We start from the raw sequence: 25,155 nt of genomic DNA, 5'->3' as shown, positions 1-25,155 counted from the left end.
AGAGAACAGGATACTTTGTCATACAAGTACATGGTACAGCAGGCACATATTAGGAATAGGAAGTGTTGGGGTAACATATTCTTTAATGATTACAGAGCTGTAATAATTTGTGCCATTTATATCTCCCTAGGCTTTAAACCTGTCATTTTTGTACTTTTTATTGCCTTGTGCTGTTTGCATTACTTTAGTGAATGAAATCATTTTTTTTACTTATGTGTAAAATTTGTATTTGTACTTAAATTTGTACTTGCAAGAATGTGGAATTCCCTTCCACAGGCGGTGGTCTCAGCTGGGGGCATCGATAGTTTAAAAAACCATTAGATAAGCACCTAAACGACCGCAACATACAGGGCTATACAATGTAATACTGACATATAATCACACACATAGGTTGCACTTGATGGACTTATGTCTTTTTTCAACCTCGCTTACTATGTACTATGTAACTTGTATGTAAAATGTTTATTAATAGTTATTAAAGAATCTATATCTTGCAGAAGTGACTGTACTGTAGGTTAATGAGACGAGTTGCCTGTACCTTTTATCCTACCTATCTAACTCTAGGTGTACTCTCTGGTCACTGGGAAAGAAGCGGTTAAAGGTGTATGAAAAGCAGACCTGGCTGTGCACTAGTTCTCCGGGAATTGTGCAGTTCTCCAACTGCTGACCAGCCCTGAGGGGAGGATTGTCAGTGTGAATGTGGGCAGAGCTGGATTCTAATCATTAATCCCAGGAGCGCCATTACCAGACAACAAAGAGGTGAAAAAGTGAAGAACACGGTGCTGCCATACACAGGAAGGCTACAATCAACACACACCTGTTAACATTCTAAGAACAGCAAGAAAAGAAGGTGAGTGCTAGAATAAAGGAGTGGGACTATTTAACATATTGGAGGGATGCAGGAAAGGTAAATTATAGCTTATACTATATATCAAAGACAAGAAAAACTTGATCATCAGAGAATATAAGAAAAAATTTGCTCACATATATAAAAGCTGGGAGGTAGATGAGACAAACAGGCACATGACCTGCAAAGTGCGAAAGTAGATTATTGACATCAGAAAGATCAGAAGACCTGATAATAGCATTTGTATGGAATGCTGTGACACCAATCGGGGACACCTTGGGGGTAGAGGAGTATCCAGGGACCAGTGACTATTAATACATATTTATTGCAAAGCATATCCATTACATATTTATTGCAATGCATGGTACAGATTTGGATTTCCTGTAACTTCTGACTGCTTACAAAGTTTGTTAAACTTTTTATTAACATATGCAACTCTACATCTAACCATAACAACCGTTCTGCAATAAGATTAAATATATTTGATTTCATGAAATTATTTATTTAAGATGCTGTTTTAGATTAGTTTTAGAGATACAAATAGGCATAATACATAACAACATCATTTCACAAATGTTTGTCCTTCAGAAGTGACAGCAAGATCAATAGCCATAGTGAGAACAATATAGCAAAATAAATTACTAACAAGTATATGTAGACAATAATGTAGTGTCCCCGTTCAACCATGGCAGTCTAATTGGAAAGCAGAGAACTCATCCATGGACCCCAAATTTTATTAGACTGCTTGAAGGAACCCCTGTTGGTATATGTAAACTCATATAAGGGAAGAGCAGAATGAATTCAATACTTTAGGGTTGTCGGTTCGACTGCCTGGAGTTAGCACCTCCTCCTAGCACTTTGGTTGTTGGTTCGAATTCCAACCATGGCAGTACCTATATGGAATTTGCATGTTCTCCCTGTGCCTGCATGGAGTTTACATGTTCTCCCTGTGCCTGCATGGAGTTTGCATGTTGTCTCCGAGTGGGTTTTCCCTGGGTACTCTGGTTAACTCTCACACTCCCAAGACACACTGGTAGGTTAATGGGCTCTTGTCTAAATTGGCTCCAGTAAATGTATGTATGAATGTGAGGGACCTTAATGCTATAAGCTTCTTGAGGGCAGAGACTGATGTGTATGTATAATGTATATATATATATATATATATATATATATATATATATATATATTATATATATATATATATATATATATATAAATTGTTAGTGCTATATAATGTATATCTGTTAAGCCGCGTACACACAAGCGGAATGTCCGACAGGAAAAGTACAATGGAAGCTTTTCATCGTCTATTCCGATCGTGTGTGTGTGCCTCATCGGACTTTTTTTTTTGAAAATTCAGACGGATCTAAAAATAGAACATGTTCTAAATATTTCCGACGGAACCAAATCCTGGGAAAAAATCGGGAAAACCGCTCGTCTGTATGCTGTTCCGACGGACCAAAAATGACGCTTGCTCTGAAGCAAGTACGAGACGGAAGCTATTGGCCACTGGCTATTGAACTTCCTTTTTCTAGCCCCGTCGTACGTGCTGTACGTCACCGCGTTCTGGACGGTCGGACTTTGGTCAGACTATGGGGTGACCGTGGGTAGGCAAGACCGCTTGAATGAAATTCCGTCGGAGTTCCGTCGGAGAAACCTTCGGAGTTTATTCCGACGGCAAAACCGGTCGTGTGTACGCGGCATAAGAAATATGCAAACGAGAATTTTGAGCTTAAATGTTCATTTGTAGACCATCAAATGTGGAAAACATGTCTGTGGAAACAAGTGTGCAGCAGGTTTTCTATAGGTATCATTGGTGAATCGTTAATAAACATTAATGATTTGCCATATTAAAATGGTGACATACCTTAACATATGATCAGGGACAGCAAATGTGAAAATAAATATTATATAAATAATTATATGACACTGCAAAATGTTACTTGGGGCATAGAAATCAAGATGTATGAATAAACTGCTTGTCGTTGCACATAACAATAATTTCTATTCACTTTGAGGGTGGGGACTGATGTGAATGTGTAATATATATGTAAAGCACTGCATAAATTGACAGCACTATATAAGTACCTGAAATAAATAAATACATATTTTTTTCTCAAAAAGAGATTTAGTTATTACAGGTACTTAACCTCCCTGGCGGTATGATTATTTCGGATTTTAGGTGCTGAAAGCGGTACCATTATTTTGCATGGAAATTTGGTGTTTTATATTGTAGGTCTGTAAATCTTAACAATAACACACTTAAATCTGTCCAAACCAGAGTCTAGTAGATATCCCGGGTATGATAAAGTTTGAAACACAAAAACATAAATTATAATATAATAAATAAAAATAAATAATTAAAAAAAAAAAATAGTAATAAAATAAATTTCCCCACAATTCACTATCGCTCAATTCTGCAAGTGTTCTAATTTACTATCGCTGTTTTCTAGCTGGTCTAAAGCCACTTTTGACGTAAAGGGACACTTTTTGGTTGCTATGGACAATCTCCAGTTTCCAGGCAGAAAGAACAGTGTATATCATGTAAAATTGCATGCAGGGCATGGGACAAAGCACTGGGGACAAAAGGGATGTGAAATCATTTCATACAGTACTGTAATCTGTAAGATTACAGTACTGTATGTGTTATGCTTTTTACATTTTTTTGAATTTGCCGCCAGGCTCCGCCCCCGTGCGTCGCGCCGCTCGCAGGGAACGGAGCCTGGCACGGAGAGGCTTCGGAGGAGGACGGAGCCCTCGGACACTGCGGGTGACATCGCAGGATCCCGGGGACAAGGTAAGTAACGCCGCCCCAGGATCCTGCAATGCGATCCCGAGTGTGGCTCGGGGTTACCGCTAATGGTACTGAATTTTAACCCCGAGCCACACTCGGGAAAACCGCCAGGGAGGTTAAATAGTGCCGCCAATTTATGCAGAACTTTACATACGAGGGTTCTTCAAAAAGTTTCCGCTTAAAAGTTTAACTCTATTAGATATAAGTGGCAAACTTTTTGAAGACCCCTCGTATAATACTGTACATTCCCATCAGTCCGTGCCCTCAAAGAGCTTACAGTCTAAGGTCCCTAACTCACATTCATACATACACATACTAGGCCCAATTTAGACAGGAGCCAGTTAACCTACCAGCATGTCATTGAAGTGTGGGAGGAAACCAGAGTACCCGGAGATGGTGGAGAACATCATTTCCAGGTCAATAGTATGTTTTTTGCAATAATTTATTTCACTTCTGTACCTATTCCTTAGTATCCTATGTATTTAAAAATAAATAAATTAATTATTAAAAACTGTTGGAATGAAGGCATGGGGAGGTGGTGCTTTTAGCAATCATTTAGATACCTTTTGACAAATTTTACCCTGGTAGAGCAATATACAGTAAGGGAAAAAAGTATTTGATCCCTCGCTGAGTTTGTACGTTTGCCCACTGACAAAGAAATTATCAGTCTATAATTTTATTGGTAGGTTTATTTAACAGTGAGAGACAGAATAACAACAAAAATATCCAGAAAAATGCATTTCAAAAAAGTTATAACTTGATTTTCATTTTAATTAGTGAAATAAGTATTTGACCCCTTTGCAAAACATGACTTAGTACTTGGTGGCAAAACCCTTGTTGGCAATCACAGAGGTCAGACGTTTCTTGTAGTTGGCCACGAGGTTTGCACTCATCTCTGGAGGGATTTTGTCACACTCCTCTTTACAGAACCTCTCCAAGTCATTAAGGTTTCGAGGCTGACGTTTGGTAACTCGAGCCTTCAGCTCCCTCCACATATTTTCTATGAAATTAGGGTCTGGAGACTAGCTGGGCCACTCCAGGACCTTAACCTCCCTGGTGGTATTCTCGAGTGTGGTTTGGGGTTAAATTTCAGTACCATTAGCGGTAACCCCGAGCCACGTTGCAGAATCCTGGTCCAGGTTACTTACCTTGTCACCAGGATCCTGCGATGTCCCCCCACTGTGTCTGTGGGCTGTGTCCTCCGCCCGATGCTCTGTGTCCTGTGCTCCGTTTCCTGCGACGCATGGGGGCAGAGCCCGGGGGCAAATTCAAAAAGTACACAAAATATCACAGATTACAGATTACATTACTGTATCTGATCATTTCACATCCCTTTTGTCCCTAATGCTTTGTCCAACGCCCTGAATGCACTTTTATATTATATATACTGTTCTTTCTGCCTGGAAACTTGAGATTGTCCACGGAAACCAAAAAGTGTCCCTTTACGTCAAAAGTGGTTTTAGACCAGCTAGAAAACAGCAATAATAAATTAGAACACTTGCAGAATTAAGCGATAGTGAATCGTGAGGAAATTAATTTTATTATTATATTGTTATTTTTTATAATTATTTATAGTTTTTTAATATATTATAATTTATGATTTAATGTTTCAAACTTTATCATACCCAGGATGTCTACTAGACTCTTTTTTGGACAGATTTAAGTGCGTTATTACTAGGAATTACAGGCCTTCAATATAAAACGCCAAATTTCTATGCTAAACAATGTACCACTTTGAGACGCACAAATCCGCCAGGGTGATTAATTTGCTTCTTCTCGAGCCACTCCTTTGTTGTCTTGGCCGTGTTTTTTGGGTCATTGTCATGCCAGAAGCCCCATCCATGACCCATTTTCAATGCCATGGCTGAGGGAAGGAGGTTCTCATCCAAGATTTGACAGTACATGGCCCCGTCCATTGTCCCTTTGATGTGGTGAAGTTGTCCTGTCCCCTTATCAGAAAAACACATAAAAGCATAATGTTTCCACCTCCATGTTTGATGGTGGGGATGGTGTTGGGGATCATAGGCAGCATTCCTCCTCCTCCAAACACAGCGATTTGAGTTGACGCCAAAGAGCTTGATTTTGATCTCATCTGACCACAATACTTTCACCCAGTTCTCCTCTGAATCATTCAGATGTTCATTAGCAAACTTCAGATGGCCTGTACATGTGCTTTCTTGAGCAGAGAGACCTTGCGGGTGCTGCAGGATTTCAGTCCTTCACGGCGTAGTGTGTTACCAATTGTTTTCTTGGTGACTGTGGTCCCAGCTGCCTTGAGATCATTGACAAGATTCTCCCTTGTAGTTCTGGGCTGATTGCTCACCATTCTCATGATCATTGAAACTCCACGAGGTGAGATCTTGCATGGAGCCCCAGACCGAAGGAGATCGACAGTTATTTTGTGTTTCTTCCATTTGCGAATAATCGCACCAACTGTTGTCACCCTCTCACCAAACTGCTTGGCAATGGTCTTGTAGCCCATTTCAGCCTTGTGTAGGTCTACAATCTTGTCCCTGACATCCTTGGACGGCTCTTTGGTCTTAACCATGGTGGAGAGATTGGAATCTGATTGATTGCTTCTGTGGACAGGTGTCTTTTATACAGGTAACAAGCTGAGATTAGGAGCGCTCTCTTTAAGAGAGCGCTCTTAATCTCAGCTCGTTACCTGTATAGAAGAAACTCGGGAGCCAGAAATCTTGCTGATTGATAGGGGATCAAACACTTATTTCACTCATTAAAATGAAACTCAATGTATAACTTTTTTTAAATGCGTTTTCTGGATATTTTTGTTGTTATCCTGTCTCTCACTGTTAAAATAAACTTACCTTTAAAATTATAGATGATTATTTTTTTTTTTAGTGAGCAAACGTACAAAATCAGCAGGTGATCAAATACTTTTTTCCTCACTGTAATAGTGAGAATCACACTGGTTCATATAGAAAACATATTTGTTTTATCCAGCCTCAATGTATAAGAATTTAGTGGGCTGTTACCCTATGCTATCAAGCATCCTAATGGGAAAAAAATATTGGTTGCCTTAGGCTACTCCATGTACTTGGGGTAAAGGTTCATTTTAAAATGACAGCTTGATTATTTTTGGACCTGTCAGGTTTAAAGCAGCGTACAATAGATGATAACACCTGCTGCTACCGTCTCTTAAAAAAAAAGTCTTTTACAGAAGTGGAGTAAGCGTGAAGGAGGTGTATGACCCCGAACAATCTGTCAAAAGCTTTCTTTCTGGTACAATTGTTACAGGCAATACCGACTCCCTGTACTTCAATCTGACCTGCTAGAAAGTATTTTCATACATTAGATGTCCTCAACTAGTGGTTCAGAAGCCAGATGTGACTTTCTGTGAATTTGCTGTTAAAATATTTATCATTTTTAATAATGAAGTGTTTTAAGTGCAATTTTTTTATATTTCAAATGATGACGAAAGTTGGAGACCTCTGTTTTCTACTATAATTTTATATGTTGTGGAGAGTGCTAGTACTCTCTGTCTAAGATCTCACATTCAAAAGGCTGATCAATTATTTAGAACAGAAAGGCCAGAATGGATCAAATTTAACAAGAGAGTATCAAACATTTATTTTCTATGACATAGGGTAGGTGACTGCTAAGGTATGGTAAAATGGAAAGCAGAAAAAAAAGGAAGAAACATTAAATGTGGATGAGTCAACAAGCTAAACTGAAAAAAGAAGTAAGGAAACTGCGATAAGACATGAACCAGAACCAAGAACAATATGAAAGATAGGGATAGAGAGAGCAAATAGAAAGGGTGTGATAGAAAGCATAACGTGGAGTAAGGCACAAGATTAAGATAAGGAGGGGAACATGACACAGATGAAGCAAGACTATGATAGATTTATTTACCCTTGGGGTAAACTGGGTATCGATGAAACATTGGGCCTTATGATAAAAGGTGGCTGCAATAACGACCATTGTTGGTACCTACAACTACCAATCCAATCAAACTCTCCTTTCCATTTTCCTGTAGCTAGAAACATGAAAAAAAGCATCTGTTTTTCATCAGCAAAGTTTAGTTACATAGTTAGTCAGGTTGAAAAAAAGACACAAGTCCATCTAGTTCAACCAAAAAAAAAGTTGTCATGATGCATTTTCATAAATACGATGGAATTTAACCAGATCATCAGTAAAATGAAAGCGGAACTTTAGTCATTTTTTCAACCTTCCATCTATTAAATGTTCTGGGGGGGGGGGTGAGTCAAAAGAGGGCCAATGAGAGCTGCAGAGCTGGAGGTGTGCCTCTGTGTGTCTGTGTAAATTCTGGAAGTGAACAGGCAGCAGCTTCAGATACCCACAGTTAAAATGAATGCAACCAGACTTAGTGGAGGGAGATTTCTGCAGCATATTTGGCTAATACAGAATCACAATATATATAAAATAATATGCAAAGTGGTTGGAGGGAAGCTTCAGAATGACAAAGATGTTTTTATTACAAATGATGTGAGCAGACTGCAGTTCCTCTTTAACATTTTGTCCTTTGATAGAACAGAAAATACATTATTTCAAAGAATACACTGTTTGCCGTTTATTGGGCTAGTTTCCAGTACTTTCCAATTTCACCAACTGTTCACACACAATATACTGTATACTCACTGCATGAAATGGTGACTCCACTGTCATAGAGAAAACCTTATAGCAAAAAAAAAAAAATAAATAACATAGCCTATTGCTTCACAAGCCATGCTTTAATTTAATGCTCTTAAAAATTACCTTTGCTTTTTATTCTGTAGACACTGTAATGTTCCCTAAAATTCAATATGACAACCTGGAGACATTCTGTACACCATTGGTGAACTGAAGCCCCGGAAATAATTTCCTGCTTGTGTGATTGGCTCACTGATTTTCCCAGAAGTCTGCCCTAAGATATAAATCACAATTTAGGCATCCTATCAAAAGGAATTTCAGCTTGGTGAGATACTTCCCAAGGATTAAATATATCTAAAGTGATGCAGACTCTGCAACTTTCTTTATCAGAACACTGAGAGTGCACCAGGTGAGTATAATAGACCAGGCCCTCCTATTTCAGAATCAGGAGTTCAAAGGACATGGTCAAGCAAACACAGAGGAGACTTATGAACAGCAAAAAAGTAGGAATACTCTACAAAGTATGCAAAAATCCCTGAAATGTACAATGACCAGCCAGATGAGATTGTTTTTTTTCTCAACTAAAGTGGAGTTACTCTTTAAGGCCAAACCAATATCTAATTTTTTTGTGGGGAAGGGTCATGTAAATATTTGAGGGGTAGAGCTTGGCTTCCCCTGTCAGCATCACTTTGGTTCCTTTACTTACCCTTTCAGCTTCACTTCAGCTCTCCTTGCCAAACTACTGTAGTTGTTTTCCCTTGTCTGGACTGGGAAGATCCCACCACAAAGTAGAGTTGTGTAAACTTAAAGAGGGAGTCCCGCGAAAAAAAAAAATGTAAAAGTCAGCAGCTACAAATACTGCAGCTGCTGACTTTTAAAATAAGGACACTCACCTGTCCCAGGGTCCAGCGATGTCGGCACCCGAGACCGAATCGTCTCTCGGTCCTCGGGTGCTGCCGCCACCATTCTCTGTAAGGGAATCAGGAAGTGAAGTGCTGCGGCTTCACTTCCCGGTTCCCTACTGCACATGCGCGAGTCGCGCTGCGCTTCCTAACTGGTCCCCGCTGTCTCTGGGATCTGTGTGTGTCCCAGCAGACAGCGCGTTGGGGACAGGAAGAAGCATAGACTCCCGTGGGAGTCTATGCCGGAAGTGGGTGCAAATACCTGTCTTAGACAGGTATCTGCACCCCCCTCCCCCCTAAAAGGTGCCAAATGTGACACCAGAGGGGGGGAGGGTTCCCAAAAGCGGAGGTTCAATTTTTGTGTGAACCTCCGCTTTAAGGTGTACCTAATTCACAAAAAATTTTACTATATTGCAGATTACCCTTTTCTGCTGTGATCCTGCCACTAACACACTTCCTGTCCTAGGGTGGCAATGCTCACCCACTGTACTGTATCTTTGGATTAGTAGTGTTGTTAACCTAGGCCAGGGACTGTGTTAGCACTACAGAACACCTCCCTCTTCCTCATCACCATATCATTGGAGATGATATGGATTTCTGGCAGGACCAACAGTTTTTTGCACTTATTGAACAGATACTGTATAATGGCATATTTAGGGATCAAGTAAGAGCAGTTCATTGTCGGGGGTTTGCATACACATAAATTCTGTTGGGCTCAAACAGTTAAAGTGTGTAGACCACTGAAGGAACTTTGTGGCTGTGAATGTAGATAGCAGAGCTACAAAATGATTAATTTTAGTTAGTTGGTTGCACAAGTAAATGTTGTTTCCATTTCTACTTTCACCTTACAGGAGATTAATATCAAAATGTACAGCCAGAAGCGCTATGACAGCCCACCAGATTACAGCCCACCTACGTACCTTCATCAGAACAGCCATGGATCCTATGGTTATCCAATTAAGTCTGCTTATCCTGATTCATTTTACCAAGAGGACATCCCCCCACAGCACTTCTATAAGTGGAAATCACCACCTGGCATTGTCCGAATTCTTCAAGGCATTGTTGCATTTTTGTGTTTGGCTGTTTTTGCCTGTGTGGCATCAACATTGGCCTGGGAATATAACTATGGATACATGGGAGGCATGGGGGGCTTAGGTGGATATGGCTATGGTGGATATGGTGGATATGGTGGTTATGGGGGATACATGGGTGGCTATGGTTATGGCTATGGTATGACCAATCCTCAAGCAGCAAGTGGTTTTATGATGGCCATGTCTGTGTTGACTTTTATAGCTAACTTGGGACTATTTATAGCGAGTGTAACTAAATCCAGTGGAACAAGGTCACGTAAGTTCTTTATGATTATATTGGTGCTGAGTGCAGTTTTGGCTACCCTGGATCTTATCGCCACCATCGTGTACATTGTTGGAGTAAATCCGAGAGCCCAGATGAGTGGTGGCATGTATTATAGCCAGATGATGGCATTATGTAACCAATTCTACACTCCTGCGGCTTCTGGAGTAGGCATCATGAATCAGTATCTTTACCACTACTGCATGGTGGATCCACAGGAGGTAAGCTCATGTTATTTACTATTAAAAGAAAAAAGTTGCATTTGTTTTTTCTAACATGATATCAGCATATTAACCACTGCAGTCATTCTTATGTGTTTTTCCTAGGCTATTGCTATAGTGTGTGGCTTTATTGTGGTCATTCTGCTCTGTGTCACATCCTTCTTCTCGCAGAAGACACGAAGCAAGATATGGCGTTACGGAGAGCCTAATATTTACTGGGAGAAACCCTTTGAGCCCTATCAAGAGGGTCCTAATGTGGAGGAATGGGTAAGGGCTAAATTAAATTATTGATAAAATCCTACTTCTTACTGATCTATAAAAACTAAATTTACTTTATTATCTTCTAAGAGAAGTTCATAATGGTAGTTGCGCCTTTAGATAAATCTACAGTATATATACATATATATGTATGTAGCGCACCCCTAAAGAGCTGCTGGTAGTTTGGTCCTCAGCGAACATACAGTCAGGCACACACTATTTTTGGCAGTTTTTTGCTGGCTCAAGAATCAATCTAGGGGTTTCTATTGTGGGTTTTATTGGAGAACGATGAATATGGATGGGGTTGGAAGCATAGGATACTCTGGAACTGTAGAACTTGAATTTGAGCAGAACTTGAGGACTGCTAACTTTCTGGCTCATCTTGCCCCACTCTTTAAAAAAGTATACAACTCTAGCTGCACTTATACAACACCTGATGCTATCCCCCCCCCCCCAGCTGAGCCTAGCTGGGACCTCAATGTCTTTAACTGGCTCTTTCCCTTGGCTACTGCCCAGAAGAGCAAGGCCCCTCAACATGGTGAGCTGGACCCTGGAATGCTGCCTTACCCCGCCAGACTTCCCTGCCGCTCAGGCTTTAGACTATTTATAGGCTATTTCCCACCTACTGGGTACACCTCCCCAGGAATTGGCCCACATCTCATAAATAATTAGGCTGCAGCTTCTGCCCTCCCTCCCACTATGTTCGAGAAATCTCCAGAATACAGGGGGAATTAACAGAAACTGAGCAGCTCTAACCAATCAACCCCCCCCCGCTCCACTGATTGCAGCAGAGCCAAACTAAATTTACCTAGCAGCCTACCCTAAACGGTGTGTAGAAGATGATGGTATATTATATACTTAGATCAGCGGCGGTCAACTCAAAATATATAGGGGGGCTCAGCTGCAGTCTCTGACACCACCAGTGTACCAAAGACTGCCAAAGATTGCAGATATACCATAGGAGATAGGCAGAATTTGTAGACATGCTACAAGTGTGGTTGGGGACACATTACATAGGACTCCTGGAGATCACTGCCATTACAGTTTAATATTCCCACTCCCGCTACGGGATGCTGGGGTCTCAGGGCCACAAAACATCTACCACAGGGTTGCATGTGGCCCTAGGGCAGTAGCTTGATAACTTGGGATGTAGACCTACTGTGAAGATCTGCTGGACCCCTATCTCTTCTCTCCCCTGACTAGCTGTTTGTCCTCAAAATATTACAAACCTCTTTCTTTCAAAAAAATATATGTATATCCAAAACTTTATTTGTAGTTTTGGATAGACTATTAGAGATAAAACCCTGTGAGTTTTTTTTTTCAGCTGTCTGTGCACCATTGATGGAATTTCCCTTCACTTCCTGCCACAGAGTTGCTAAAGAAAGAAAGTTAGAGGAAATCGCCCAAAGTGAGGGTAATTCCCATTTTAGATCCCCAGAACAGGTTTTCCTTCACCCCTTGAGCTGGGGACAACACTAAAATCTTCGCTTTTCTCTCACTTTCTGTATGGGGGCTCAAGATTGGCTAGGTGTTTGCCTAAAACTAGGCAAATCCCCACCCTGCTTCTTCTTACATAGGACAACTATCCACCTGTTGTTGATGTAACCCTCTGTCATATTGGGAAAGATTTACTAAAACGGGAGAACTCAGAATCTGGTTCAGATCTGCATGGTAGCCAATCAGCTTCTAATTTTAGCTTGTTTTATCTAAGCATTGGCAATAAAACCTAAAAGCTGATTGGTTTTAGTAAATAAAATTCTTGGCAATAATAAAGAATAAAGGAATGTCACCACATAAAATAAATCCCCCACACTTTACTGTAATTTTGCAAGATTTATGTGACATATGAAATCACATTTAATATAGTAACGGAGTTCTTTGGCACGGAATGCCATGCATGAGAGTAGACGTTCTGTAGTTGTCATTTCTGCTCAGAATGCAAGCACATATTTTGTAAGCCCTTTTCCCTTTGCATGTCCTGTCCTAGAGAGCACCACAAAGTTGGAATCAATTCTCTCAAGTATACTAAGTCCACAGCATTCAGCTTCCATCACCAAGTAGAATCAATGTGCCCTCTTTAGTAGACCAGTCTCCTGCCAGTGCCCCTTCCATAGCTCTCCCCAGCCTGGCACGCTCCCAGATGGCCCACTCATTCACAGGTGTCACCAATTTTTACATCAGAGGACTCTGGCCTGGCCTAAAAGGCCTTTTGCACCCATCTACAGGACCCACAGCAGAAGGTCAGTATATATATATATATATATATATATATATATATATATATATATATATATATAATATATATGAAATTAGGTGACAGGTATACACCTTCCACAAACAGCCAGCAAGCATGTTAAAGTAGGGTGATAAGTGTCCTTCGCGCTATCAGTGATGTGTAATAAGAGAGAAATATTGTAGGATAACTGCAGCAAAATCTATAGTGTTCACAACAACACAAATATGGTGAAAAAGAAAAGAAAAAATGATTTTGCGCAATAGCCTATTGCCTGAGGAATAATCCTCCAAGTATCGTGCTGTCTAAACAATGATGACAGGAATAAAATATTAAAGTGCAATAGTTGCATGTGAATAATGTATCATTGTGAAGTGAATATTAATATCTCAGAGAAAATAGTGACAGATAAGGTTCACACTGGGACGACTTGTCAGGCGACCTAGGTCGCCTGACAAGTAGCGTCCCGTTCAGTACAATGGAACCGTTCTAAGGGGAGCGACGCAAGTCGCTCCGACGTAGAAAAAGGTTCCTGTACGACTTCGGGGGCGACTTGCATAGCCTTCTATACAGAAGTCGTTTTGCAAGTCGCCCGGGCAGTCGTGTGCAGGTCACCTCGGTGAGGCGACCTGCAAGTCGTGCCGCCTCTGGTGTGAACCGAGGCTTAACATATCAAATATTCACATATATCAATTTTTCCTGGATATGGTCTCCCAGAACTCTTACCTTAGAGCTGATGAATAATTGCATCTGTGAGTTCAGGTTTGTAGCTGTTATCGCTGATGAGGCCTGTTGTAAATTTCTCCTTTACATTCTGCCAGTGTCTCCTGTTATAAAGATGCAACCAGGAATAGGAAAACAGACATTGCGCTGTACAGGAAAGGGTTTGGCCTGGGTGGGCCCAAACGGGGGCCATAGGATCGTGTACAGGACCAATTGAGTCTAAAGGGAAGCAAGGGCTGCCAGATAGGAAGTTTATCTTGTGCCATATCCAGGAAAAATGCATGGAGTTATGTATGGGCAACATCACTGAATCACATTATCAATGAGCCACCTACTGGATCATCTTTATATCTTTTATATCTGTGACTCTTTAGAACAGTCCACCTTATTATATGGACATAGCTTTTTCATTCATTACTATTTGGACTATTAACACTTTATGTGCACTTTTTCACTGTTGCTGATATTGTCACATTACCTATGAATAGGATCTTGGCCTTTCACATTAGATATTTTATTGATATATGTGAATATTTGATATGTTTAGTTTTATCAGTCACTATTTTCTATGAGATATTAATATTCACTTCACAATGATACATTATTCACATGCAACGATTGCACTTTAATATTTTATTCCTGTCATCATTGTTTAGACAGCACGATACTTAGAGGATTATTCCTTAGGCAATAAGCTATTGCGCAAAATCATTTTTTCTTTTCTTTTTAAGCATGTTAAAGTGTTTGTAACCCTAAAAAAAGATATCCTGTTCCCTTATAGCAGGTTAAACAGCACAGTGCTTGTGCTGTCTAAATTGCCCCTCTGGAAGCTGTAAAAAACCTGTCTGATCCTACCAGTTTCTGCCCTCCCCCTGTAAACTGACCACTGTTTATCATGGCTGCTGAGCCCTGACACCGTGGTCAGTTTACATGCCTCTATCATCCCGCTGTGTCTCCTCTGTGCTCTCCCCCCCCCCCCCGTGGGATATGTAATGTATTGTGTGAAAATTCGATGTGGCCAGCGAAAAAGTGTCTGGGAAGACTGAAAGTTTTATCATAATAAGGACAGAAACACACTTGTATTTGTTTAGCTAGCCACAGCTTGGTCTGTACAGTCTATTTAACCACTTGACCCCCAGGCCTTTTCTGGCATGTTTTGTTTACATGTAATAGTATTTTTTGCTAGAAAATTTCTTAGAACCCCCAAACATTATATATTTTGCAACTTTTTCTAGTCACATTATTGTTGGTATTTGGTATACATTAATTGGTATTTACACAGTAGTTTTTCAAACACATTTTTTTTTGGAAAATATAAAAGATGATGCTACGCCGAGTAAATAGACACCAAACATGTCATTGTGTAAAGTATATGATCAGCCAGCGGAAGCAGCCAGATGAAGCCATAGAAGGCGGCAGGAAGGGGAGGTTGTCCACTCCTGCTGCTTGTAAAAGCAATCCAGTGGCTAGTTAGCTGCTAGGATTGCTTTTACAAGAGAGCCAACCATCAGCTCTAAAAAATGGTACTGGGATTCCGGTATAACCACTTGAATTCCAGTGAAGTACGGGTACGTCGCTGGTCGGGAAGTGGTTAAAGTGTGGCAACCCAACAGTTCTTGCAGAGAATACAGTGGTAATCACCAATAACACTACAAATACATTTTGCATATAACATGTAGAGAATATAATTTGACACAGACCTATGATTCTGCTGAGTACTGTGGCACCTGTTGAGTCTACTCACTGCATACACAGCACATATATGCCACAGTCCTTTTACATACCTCCCAACTTTATAAGATGGGATCGAGGGACACTTATCTGTAAAAGTACGTAGACATAGGACACACACCCCTGCCATGCCCCCCCTTAAAGGAGAATTATACAAAAAAGATGAGTTAAACCTACAAGTCCTCTTTTTTTTTTCTTTTTTTTTTACTACTACTATTCCTTTATACTGGCTTTTGACATTTACAAGTGCAGCAATTTAGAATTTGGATGAAAGGTTTAGTACTGGGAAACACTTTTTGGAAGATAAATAGTGCATTTTATATACAGTACAACTCTATAGATCAGACCAAAATGAGGGACAAATGAGAAGGAAAGAGGGACAGAGGGACTTTGTTCCAAATCAGGGATAGTCCCTCAAAATCAGGGACAGTTGGGAGCTATGCTTTTATCCAAAAAATATGCTTTAATGACTGTGTCACAAGCATAGGTCTAAGGCTAGGTTCAGACTGCTGTGATCCAATTTTGATTGGACTTTCAGTGTGATTATGTAATGCAACTTGGATGTTACTTGACTGTAGTTTGCATATTCTGTGGGGCCAAACTGAACCGGAAATCAAACTAAAATAGTGCAGGAACCTTTTCCAAAATTGCGTCAGATGGGGCCACACTGATGTGAATGGACACCATTGAAGACAATGTAATTCCCCTTGTTATACAATTCTGTGAAACTCAAGTTGCATCTGAAAGCGCACTAGTGTGAACCAGGCCTAACAGACGTGTACAAACCTCAGCATGCTCGTTAAAAAAACATTAAACTGTTCCCTTACAAATGCTTTTGTTAAGGTCTACTTTATACAGCCTACCTTATATACAGTATGTCATATAAAGCCCAGTGCACACAGCGCAGTGGTCAGGAGTATGAAATGTACAACATAGTGTCTACCGTGCAGTGCTCAGGGGTGAGTAATTCACAGGTTGCAGGAGTGCGTAAAGCACAGAGTAATGGGCTCAGGAGTGCATACTGCACAGACTGCAAAGGTCAGGAGTGGGTATCAGATGGAGTGCAGGGGTCAAAAGTGCGTAACACACAGAGGTCAGTGGTTAGGAGTGTCTACCACACAGAGCCCATATCCCCAGTACAGATCTCCTGCCACAGCCCCAGTTCCTTATCAAGTACAGATTTACCCACAGCCTTAAATCCCCCTCAGCACAGACCCCCCCCCCCCCTTTTCATGATAAACCCCTGAATACAAATCCCCCATCTACACTCAGAAACTGAGGCCAGACTATCTATGCTTAAGTTAGATGTATTTACAGTGAAACAACAAAATCTATACAAACACCAGCAAAATCAGTGACAGGATACCTGACTAATAAACCTAACAAACAGAAGCCTAAGCTTACAACTAACTATATAGAGTACAATATATACAAAATGGGGAACATGGAAATCAGGGAAAACTAGAGGTGCAGGGAGCAGATGGGAAGGGGGAACCAAGACTGGAACCAGAAACAAAGGAGAGAGCAGGTGCAGGGCAGCAGGATACAAGGTGCAGTGAACAGGGCAGGAACAGGATAAATTACAACAGGCTCTGGCAGCAGCAAAACTCTGAAGCAGGAGGCAGGAGAGGACCTAAACATCCTCACAGCAACTAGCAACAAGTGGAGGCTGCTTACTGAAGACTGCTGACTGCTGGGATACACTTGCTGGTGGACACTGGAACTGCAACCTCCTGCTCTGGGAAGCACATTGCCAGCAATGGGGAATTCAGATCCTGATACTGCCCAGCCCCCCGCCCGTTTCCCCTTCCTCCTCACCAGTATTTATGTATTTATTAAAGGTACAGATTTTCTTTCCAGTACAGACTCCATCTCTGCCCACCAGTACAGATCTCCCCCTCCAGTACAGACCCCCTTTCCCCACCAGTACAGAACGCCCTCCAGTACAGACCTCCTCTTTCCAGTAAATCTGCATTGAATATGCAATTCCAGCTGCTCACTCATTCAAATGCAAGCCATGTACCGATTCATTCATATGCAAATCACAAGGTGATCTGTGCATGCAGTGTAGATAGTCAGAGCCTTTGTGGGAAACAGCCCCAGTACACAGGACAGCAGGAGTATGGTGGAACTGCTGGACAGTCCTGGACTGTTGGGAGGTATGATATAGGGTTATGCTGCTGCCTTTAAGAGATTGGATGCTGGCATACTAAGGCTCTAACAGCAGTCTGGAAGTGTCCTAGGACAGAGCACGTCTTCTGTTCTGATTGAAGCTACCCACCTTTCTTTTTACCTTTTTATCTTTCTTCTTCTAGCAAGTTTCCTGTCTGGAAAACCTCTGGGGCTTGTGTTTGCTGTTTTTTCAGTTTAGCTAATCCTCAGCATAACCCAGACCCTGCCATGAGGTATATGCAGGGCCAGACTGTAATGCATCCTCCAGCACTGGACTCTGCTTGAGGCAGCCACAGAGTGCTTTAAAGGACCAGGGACATGGTCTGGTTCAATCCTGTCCCTGAAGACCTATTAGGGGTATGCCCACCAGGGCAAAAATTCCGAGGGGGGGGGGGTATGTCCCTTCCTCCCCATTCATCTGCTTGGTGGTAGGAAACAGAAAAAGACATCTACTGAGGGCTGCAACCATTTTTTAAATTTGGTACCCTTTGCTGGGCTCTGGACCTGTGCACTGCACCAAGCTTGAATATAATTTGTTTAGATGAGCTTACTGTGCATACACAAGCCTTTCTCCAGTGCACGCAGGACTGAGTTGCATGCTCCTCATTGCCACTCACAGCCACCTTTTTGGACTTGGCCTCCCTGCTGCCTCCGGTGATGGTCACATTCAGCAGTCACCCCTTCCTTGCTCCAGCAGATTGGTCTGTAAGTGTCCTTAGTGGAATTCCCTCATGCACACGACACATCACTAGGGAAAGGGTGGGGGACCATAGGGCCAAACCTATATACAGTCAGGTTGTAGTTTACTGGGGCTACAAGCATCACCCCTAAAGGCCCTGCTACAGATAGTGCAGGTCATTGTCCCCTTACCAAGTCACAGTACTCCTCAGAGTCCCTATTAACCCCTTTGCACTCAGGGGGTCATTGCACCCCTTCATCCCAGAAATTTCCTTGCTTCAAAGATGTTTGCATCAAAGATGCCTATTTGGATATCCTCATCTTCTCAGTGCATCGGGGGGGGGCTCCCTGCATTTTGCTGTGGGAGAAAAACATTTCCAATTTGCTGCCCTCTCTTTCGGATTGTACATTGCACTTTGGGTCTTCATCAAGGTACTAACCTGGCTCTGATCACTGTGGAATCCTCACAGTGGGTGTTCTGGACAATCTCCCCCTCCGAGAACAGTTGCCTGCCTGCCTGTCCACTGAACCATCATGACCCTGAGGAGATTTAAGTGGATCCTGCTTGGAGTCCTTGACACCAGATCCTAGATATCACCCAGTCCAAGGTTTCTCCCTTGTTAGAAGCTCCTGGTTATTCATTACCAGGTTAGGACTCCGTGATCCAGGAGTCAGCCTACTTTGTGCTTCTGCATGGGGGTTCTGAGCTTAATGGTGGCTTCATTTGAGGCTGGGCTGTATGCTTCTCTCTGGACCACTGCAACTCAACATATTGGCAGCATGTTCAACAAAGGTACACTCTATGGTCTGTCCCATTTGCTTGGGCAGCCAGGTCAAGGAATCCCTTTCTCCCCTGGTTTGGAATGTCCTCACAATGGACACCAACTCCTCCAACTGGGGCACGGCCTCTGAGTGCAGGGGAGCTTGTCTTCCAGTCAATTTTCTGGAATTCAGAGCAGTTCAGTTGTATCTTCAACACTGTACTACGACGCAGCGCATAAATACACCACATTACAATACAGTTTCAATCATACAATAAATACATTCACCTTGCGGTATGATGCCTAAGGTGATGTGCAGAGAAAAAGTTCTCCCGAAGCACCATGTCATGCAAGATGCCCCTTTTCCCCGAAAGCATTACCGAGACACATTACCAAGACTGAAATCAAAGCATGCAAAACATAATTCAATACAATTCAATAAGCAACGGGTGTGATGAGGGTAGGGAAGAGGAATAGGGGAGGGTAAAGAGAGTTCACAGGCCTGAAGCTTTATTGAAAGGACAAAGACACATAAGGGAGAGTGTGGGAAAGGGAAATCTTTAGACGTCCTATTCCTCTTTAAAGTTCATCAGGTCAAACGAAATGAAGTGAAAGAAAGACATATATTATACATAGCAAGGCATAGGTTTTCTTTTAGTACAAAAACTTGCACAGAGTGACAATGTTGTGGGTATACTGATGGCGAAGCAATTAGGTGTCAGGATACTAGCAGTGAAATGGGCAGTAATAGGTCAGAGGACAACTGCAGCAATGTATGAATGCTGCATTTGTGGTGTGCAACGATTGCAACAGATTTTTTTTTCTCAAGTAGCATGCAATTTGAGTATGTACAGAACAAAAATCAACTTCAATTGTAAATTTTTTGCCCCACAATAAGGTTGAGTACATTTACAGCACAATGTACTTATTTAACAACCAATACCAAAAAACAAACACTGGTTGCATCATATGAACCTACTGTTTACATTTAATATATCATGCACAATACACCACTTTAGATAAAATCACATACTTAGCTAGCATGGTTAGGCAAAGATGGTTACAAAATTTAGCATTTTACAACCACTGTAGGCATCTCATAGTAAAATCCTGACACTCGTAAGAAGACATAAAAAGTTATGCTACTAACAAACCATAATTCATCAATGAACCCAAAAATCTACCAATAATTAAGAGACACATTTACCAAGATGACTTGGCTGTTTCCAATAAAATGCCCCAATCCCCCATCACCACCTTCTGCCATTTAATGAAGTAGAAGACCAAGATGGAGCTTTCTTTAGTTCTGTGGGTCCTGACTCTGAGACATGCTTTAGATCAGTATGTGCAATGCGAGTAAAGAAATGCACTATAGGGGGTACTGTGGAGGCTGATAAGGTGAGCAGTTTGGGGAGGGGTTGCAGGAAGAAGAAAAAAAAAAGGAGAATAGGAGAATGCTTAAACTAGAGAAGAAGAGCAGTATAGGGAGAGTACCAGAGGTAGAGGTGGTGCAGAGTGCCAGAATTACATGACATTCCACCTAGGGGACTTTTTTAAGAAAAGTGTGTTAAAAACAATGTTTCTTTTTAACCATAACAAATTGTCAGCTTCCAGTTGTCATTTCTGTCAGTGCAGATATTAAAATGAAATAAGGGTTTGCATATGTTTCTATAGGTAACCTTAAAGTTTTTTGGGGGGTTTTTTGGAACACCTTTTATGTATGAGCCCATATACTTATTTTATACACTACATCACCCAAAATAAAAGGGATTCTTATGAAACAACCTCAGCGTTGGAGACATCCCCAAGTTGCAAATTATCGGTTGCTAGGGGATTCTGAATCTTCCAGAGCATTCTTATTTTATTTGCTAATGAGCCCAGTAGTGTTAAGCTACCTGGATAAAGGCGTTGTAACACAATGTCATGTATGCTGAGCTCTAACTGCCAGTCTTTTTCTGGGTGTATATTTACTCAAAGATACGAGCAGTTTCTGTTTAGTGACTCATTAACACTTTTCCTAATATGAACCTGGGCAGCAAATTAATCTGACACTTTATTATCAGGGTGAAGAGAATAACCTTTTTCACTCAGACCAAATAAATAGGTAACAACCTTTTTTCAAATGCAATTTTGTTTTTCAAATATAAATTTTTATGTATTTGGAACTCCAGGAAGGCAAAACTTAATTACATCATCAACATAAAACGATTGTGGTCAATTCCACATATTTAGTATAAAACATTCAAAACAATTGGGTCAAAGTTAGAAGAGAATAAGAAGGGTAAGGATCACAAGGAGGGGGAAGGGGGAGGAGAGAGGGGGAACCCAGTTGGCGAGGAACTCCCACAAGCTACAAATGTAATCTAAATGTTCGCTAGAGACTTATCTATGGGCTGAGTAGGGATACCCCTTCCTCAGACAAAACAAACATCTACCATAGCCTTCATGTTTTAGTGTGCTTGTCATGCTTGTTTTGCACTGTAAGGACAAAGTCCTCCAGTTCATTTATTTCCTCTACCTTGTGCCACCAAGTCCCAATAGAGGGTGGTGTTTGTTTCTTCCAAAGTAAGGGGATGCGGGATTTGGCAGCATTCAACAAATGTTGCACTATGGGTTTTTTGTATTGTTTCGCTGCGATTTTGGAAACATGGAGTAAAAAGAAGGCCGGATCATCAGGAATCCTATGGTCCGTGAATTTTTGGGCAATGTTTCGGACGAACGTCCAAAAGTGTTGCAGCTTAGGGCAAGACCAAAATATATGGAAGAGCGCCCCCCTGTCCACCTGGCATCTCCAACATCTATCAGTGGCGTTCAGGAAGTATTTATGTAATACCTGAGGTGTATAATACCACCCAGTCATCATTTTATAATTAGGTTCCTGTATTTTTGTGCATATTGACGATTTTAAGGCAAATCTAAGGATATTTTGTTTTTGGGTTACTGTAAAGGATCGGTTTAAGTCTACCTTCCATTTTTTGTAAAAAGAGAGTTGTGGTTGTTCAGAGGGGGAGTTAAGCAAAGTATAAGTTTTAGATAAGACTTGTGTCAGAGTCCCTTTGTCTAAGCAGTAATCTTCAAAGGTCATTAAGCCACTATTAAATCAGGTAGGATTGGCAAAGGAATGTAAAAAGTAATGCAGTAGCAAAGCGTTCCAAAAAGGAAGGGGAAAAAAAAAAAACATCCAGAAAATGAAATGCTCGGTCTCGACCCATTTGAGAAAGTGTCTTGAACTCAGACACTCCAAATCCAAGGAGAAACGCTGGATTGCCTTATATGGGAAACAGGAGAGTCTCAAGTAGAGAGGGAGAGCATATACAAAGTGTGGTGTCACCGAAGGTAATTGATTGAAACACCACAAGGCTCCTTTCAAGGGGATGTCTGTTTGAGCTTGTTCTAGTTGCATCCAAAGTTTATCCCTATAGTTCCGGTTCCAGTCAATGACCCTACCCAGATGTACGGCTAGGTAATATTTCTTCACATTAGGGAGAGCTAAACCCTCGTGAAGTTTGGGTAGCGTAAGATAATGTCTGGGGAGGCAAGGTTTCGAATGTGCCCAAATTAATTTAATAAAAATCGAATGTGCTTGTTTGAAAAAATGCGGTGGTATCCGTATCAGCAATGCTTGAAATAAATAAAGAAATTTTGGGAGTATACACATTTTGAGGAGGTAGCACCTACCAAACCAGGAATGTTTGGTCCTGGTTTGGTCAACAAAGGTGGGAAATTGAGTGCATAAGTACGTGCTAGATTACAGGGGATATAAGTGCCTAAATATTTGAGCGCACATTCCGACCATTTAAATTTATAGTTAGATCTCAAAGAGGATATAAGAGTAGGGGTTACTTTGACACTTATCGCTGCAGATTTGTCAAAGTTGATCTTTAAAATAGAGAGTGCTCAAAGAATTTCGAAGAGGGTTAGGAAGTGAAACTAAGGGGTTGGTTAAGGAAAAAAGAAGATCATATGCTGATATCTTGTGTTGGGATTTGCCCACTGTGATTCTCCTAATATCTGGGTTTAGGCAGATTGTACAAAGAAAGGGCTCCAGGGATAGAGCAAAGAGAAGGGGAGATAGTGGGCATCCTTGTGGTGTTCCATTTTTGATGGAAAAAGGATCTGAGAGGAGACCATTAGCCTTGACCTGGGCCATGGGTGTAGAGTAAAGTTTTATGATCCACTGAAGCATATTGTTTCTCAGACCGATATGTTTATGCACCTATGTCATGAATGTCCAGTTAACCCGGTCGAATGCTTTCTCAGCGTCTGTACTGAGAAAGACACAGGGTGTCTGAGATGGAGAGGCAATATGAATCCATTTGAGAATACCTTGGCGGTATTATCCCTAGCTTCCCTGGAGGGGATAAAGCCCACTTGATCTAGATGAACTATGCTTTGTAGCTGGTGAGCCAGTTGGGTAGCTAATATCTTTGTGAAGAGCTTAAGATCGACATTTAAGAGGGAGACGGGCCTATAGCTACCACAGGAGGATAGGTCCTTGCCTTCTTTAAGTATAATGGATATATGTGCTTTCAAAGTATCTCTAGGGAAATTTGTGTCTGAGCTAAGGGCATGAAACAGCTTCACCAAATATAGGCCTAGAGTCGGGAGAAGGGATTGATAGTATTGTAAAGTGAAGCCATCAGGACCTGGGGCCTTTCCTGGCTTCATCCCACCCACCGCTCTTTGTAATTCCGCTAACATAATGGGAGCTTCTAGTTCTTCTCTTACTTCTGTAGGAAGTCGAGGGAGTTGGGACGAGGCGATGTAATTCTCCATTGATGTTCGGGAGGACGACCCTGTCTGAAGGTTGTATAGGGACGAATAGTAGTCCCTAAATTCCTGTGCGATATGATTGGGGAAAACTGCCCGAAGGGGAGATTATTTGAGGTATATAAGTGGTAAGTTTGTGGTCCCTAACCGATTTAGGAAACGTTTTCCCACATTTATTGCCAGATTCATAACTAATTATACAGCAATAAATATAAAACACATGCAGCGCTAAAAATGTGCGTTTACATATTCAACATATATTTGTGAAAAAGTGCTGAAAACATAGTAAATACCTATAAGGTAATATGTGTATTTGTCTAACATATAAACAAATTAAAATAAAAGTCCATAGAAGTGTGATAAATCACATGTTGGTTAAAAACACATGGGGGTTCATAGGCATAAATGGTGCCACAACTTCACATGGAGTGGAGACTGAAACCAACTCTATATAGAGGCACTTCACACATGGATCATCTGCGTTCCAAAAGAAGACTGTGAATGGTAAAAATGGGTATCCTTACCAGAAAAGATGGACACAGTCACCGTACGGTGGAGTGTCATACAGGCTTGAGGGATCCAATGATCCCAGGGATATCTAGCTGGAGAGGTCCTGACGGGGAGTCACGTCCAAGGCGACAGTCACCGTTCGAGGGTGTGGAAGTTCTCGATCAGGATGTCAATCAGGATATCTCTCTCAGATGGACGGAGTGTGTGAAGAAAAAGTGGCTAGGGATCAGCAGGATCCCAATCATGAAAGGGGACAAGAGCAAAAATTCTCCACATAGGGCATGAATCAATTAAATAAGAGGCTTTTATTGAAAAGCTGGAAAAAGTGCTAAACAACGCACTCCAATGTATAAAACGTGATCACAAGGAGAATAAAATGAAATAAAATTGCGTGATAGCAGGGCATTTATAGGCATTAGCAACCCGACATGTTTCGGACCATTGTCCTTCTACTGGGGCATAAGCCTGAATGCCTGTACCACCCTCATATATATACAAGAATAATTATACCAAATGCCAGTCAGCTGTGTGGAACATGGGTGATTACATGGGTAATTGCATGGGGATACTTAGCAGCTGCATCAAGCAGCC

At 41.3% G+C, this 25,155-nt stretch overlaps 1 protein-coding gene across 1 annotated transcript in view; it reads left to right on the top strand.

The window, feature by feature from the left end:
* Positions 1 to 25,155, top strand: part of LOC141103501 (occludin-like) — a 143,227-nt gene that overhangs the window by 5,004 nt on the left and 113,068 nt on the right. Inside the window, exons 2-4 of the mRNA XM_073593168.1 lie at positions 565 to 850; positions 10,006 to 10,728; positions 10,834 to 10,995. Coding sequence (XP_073449269.1) covers positions 10,021 to 10,728; positions 10,834 to 10,995 — 870 coding nt within the window. The 5' untranslated portion in view covers positions 565 to 850; positions 10,006 to 10,020. The remainder of the gene's footprint in view (positions 1 to 564; positions 851 to 10,005; positions 10,729 to 10,833; positions 10,996 to 25,155) is intronic.

This window comes from Aquarana catesbeiana, linkage group LG01 (assembly GCF_042186555.1).
Source record: "Aquarana catesbeiana isolate 2022-GZ linkage group LG01, ASM4218655v1, whole genome shotgun sequence".
Classification (NCBI taxonomy): domain Eukaryota; kingdom Metazoa; phylum Chordata; class Amphibia; order Anura; family Ranidae; genus Aquarana; species Aquarana catesbeiana.
This window is presented reverse-complemented; position numbering and strand designations above follow the sequence as displayed.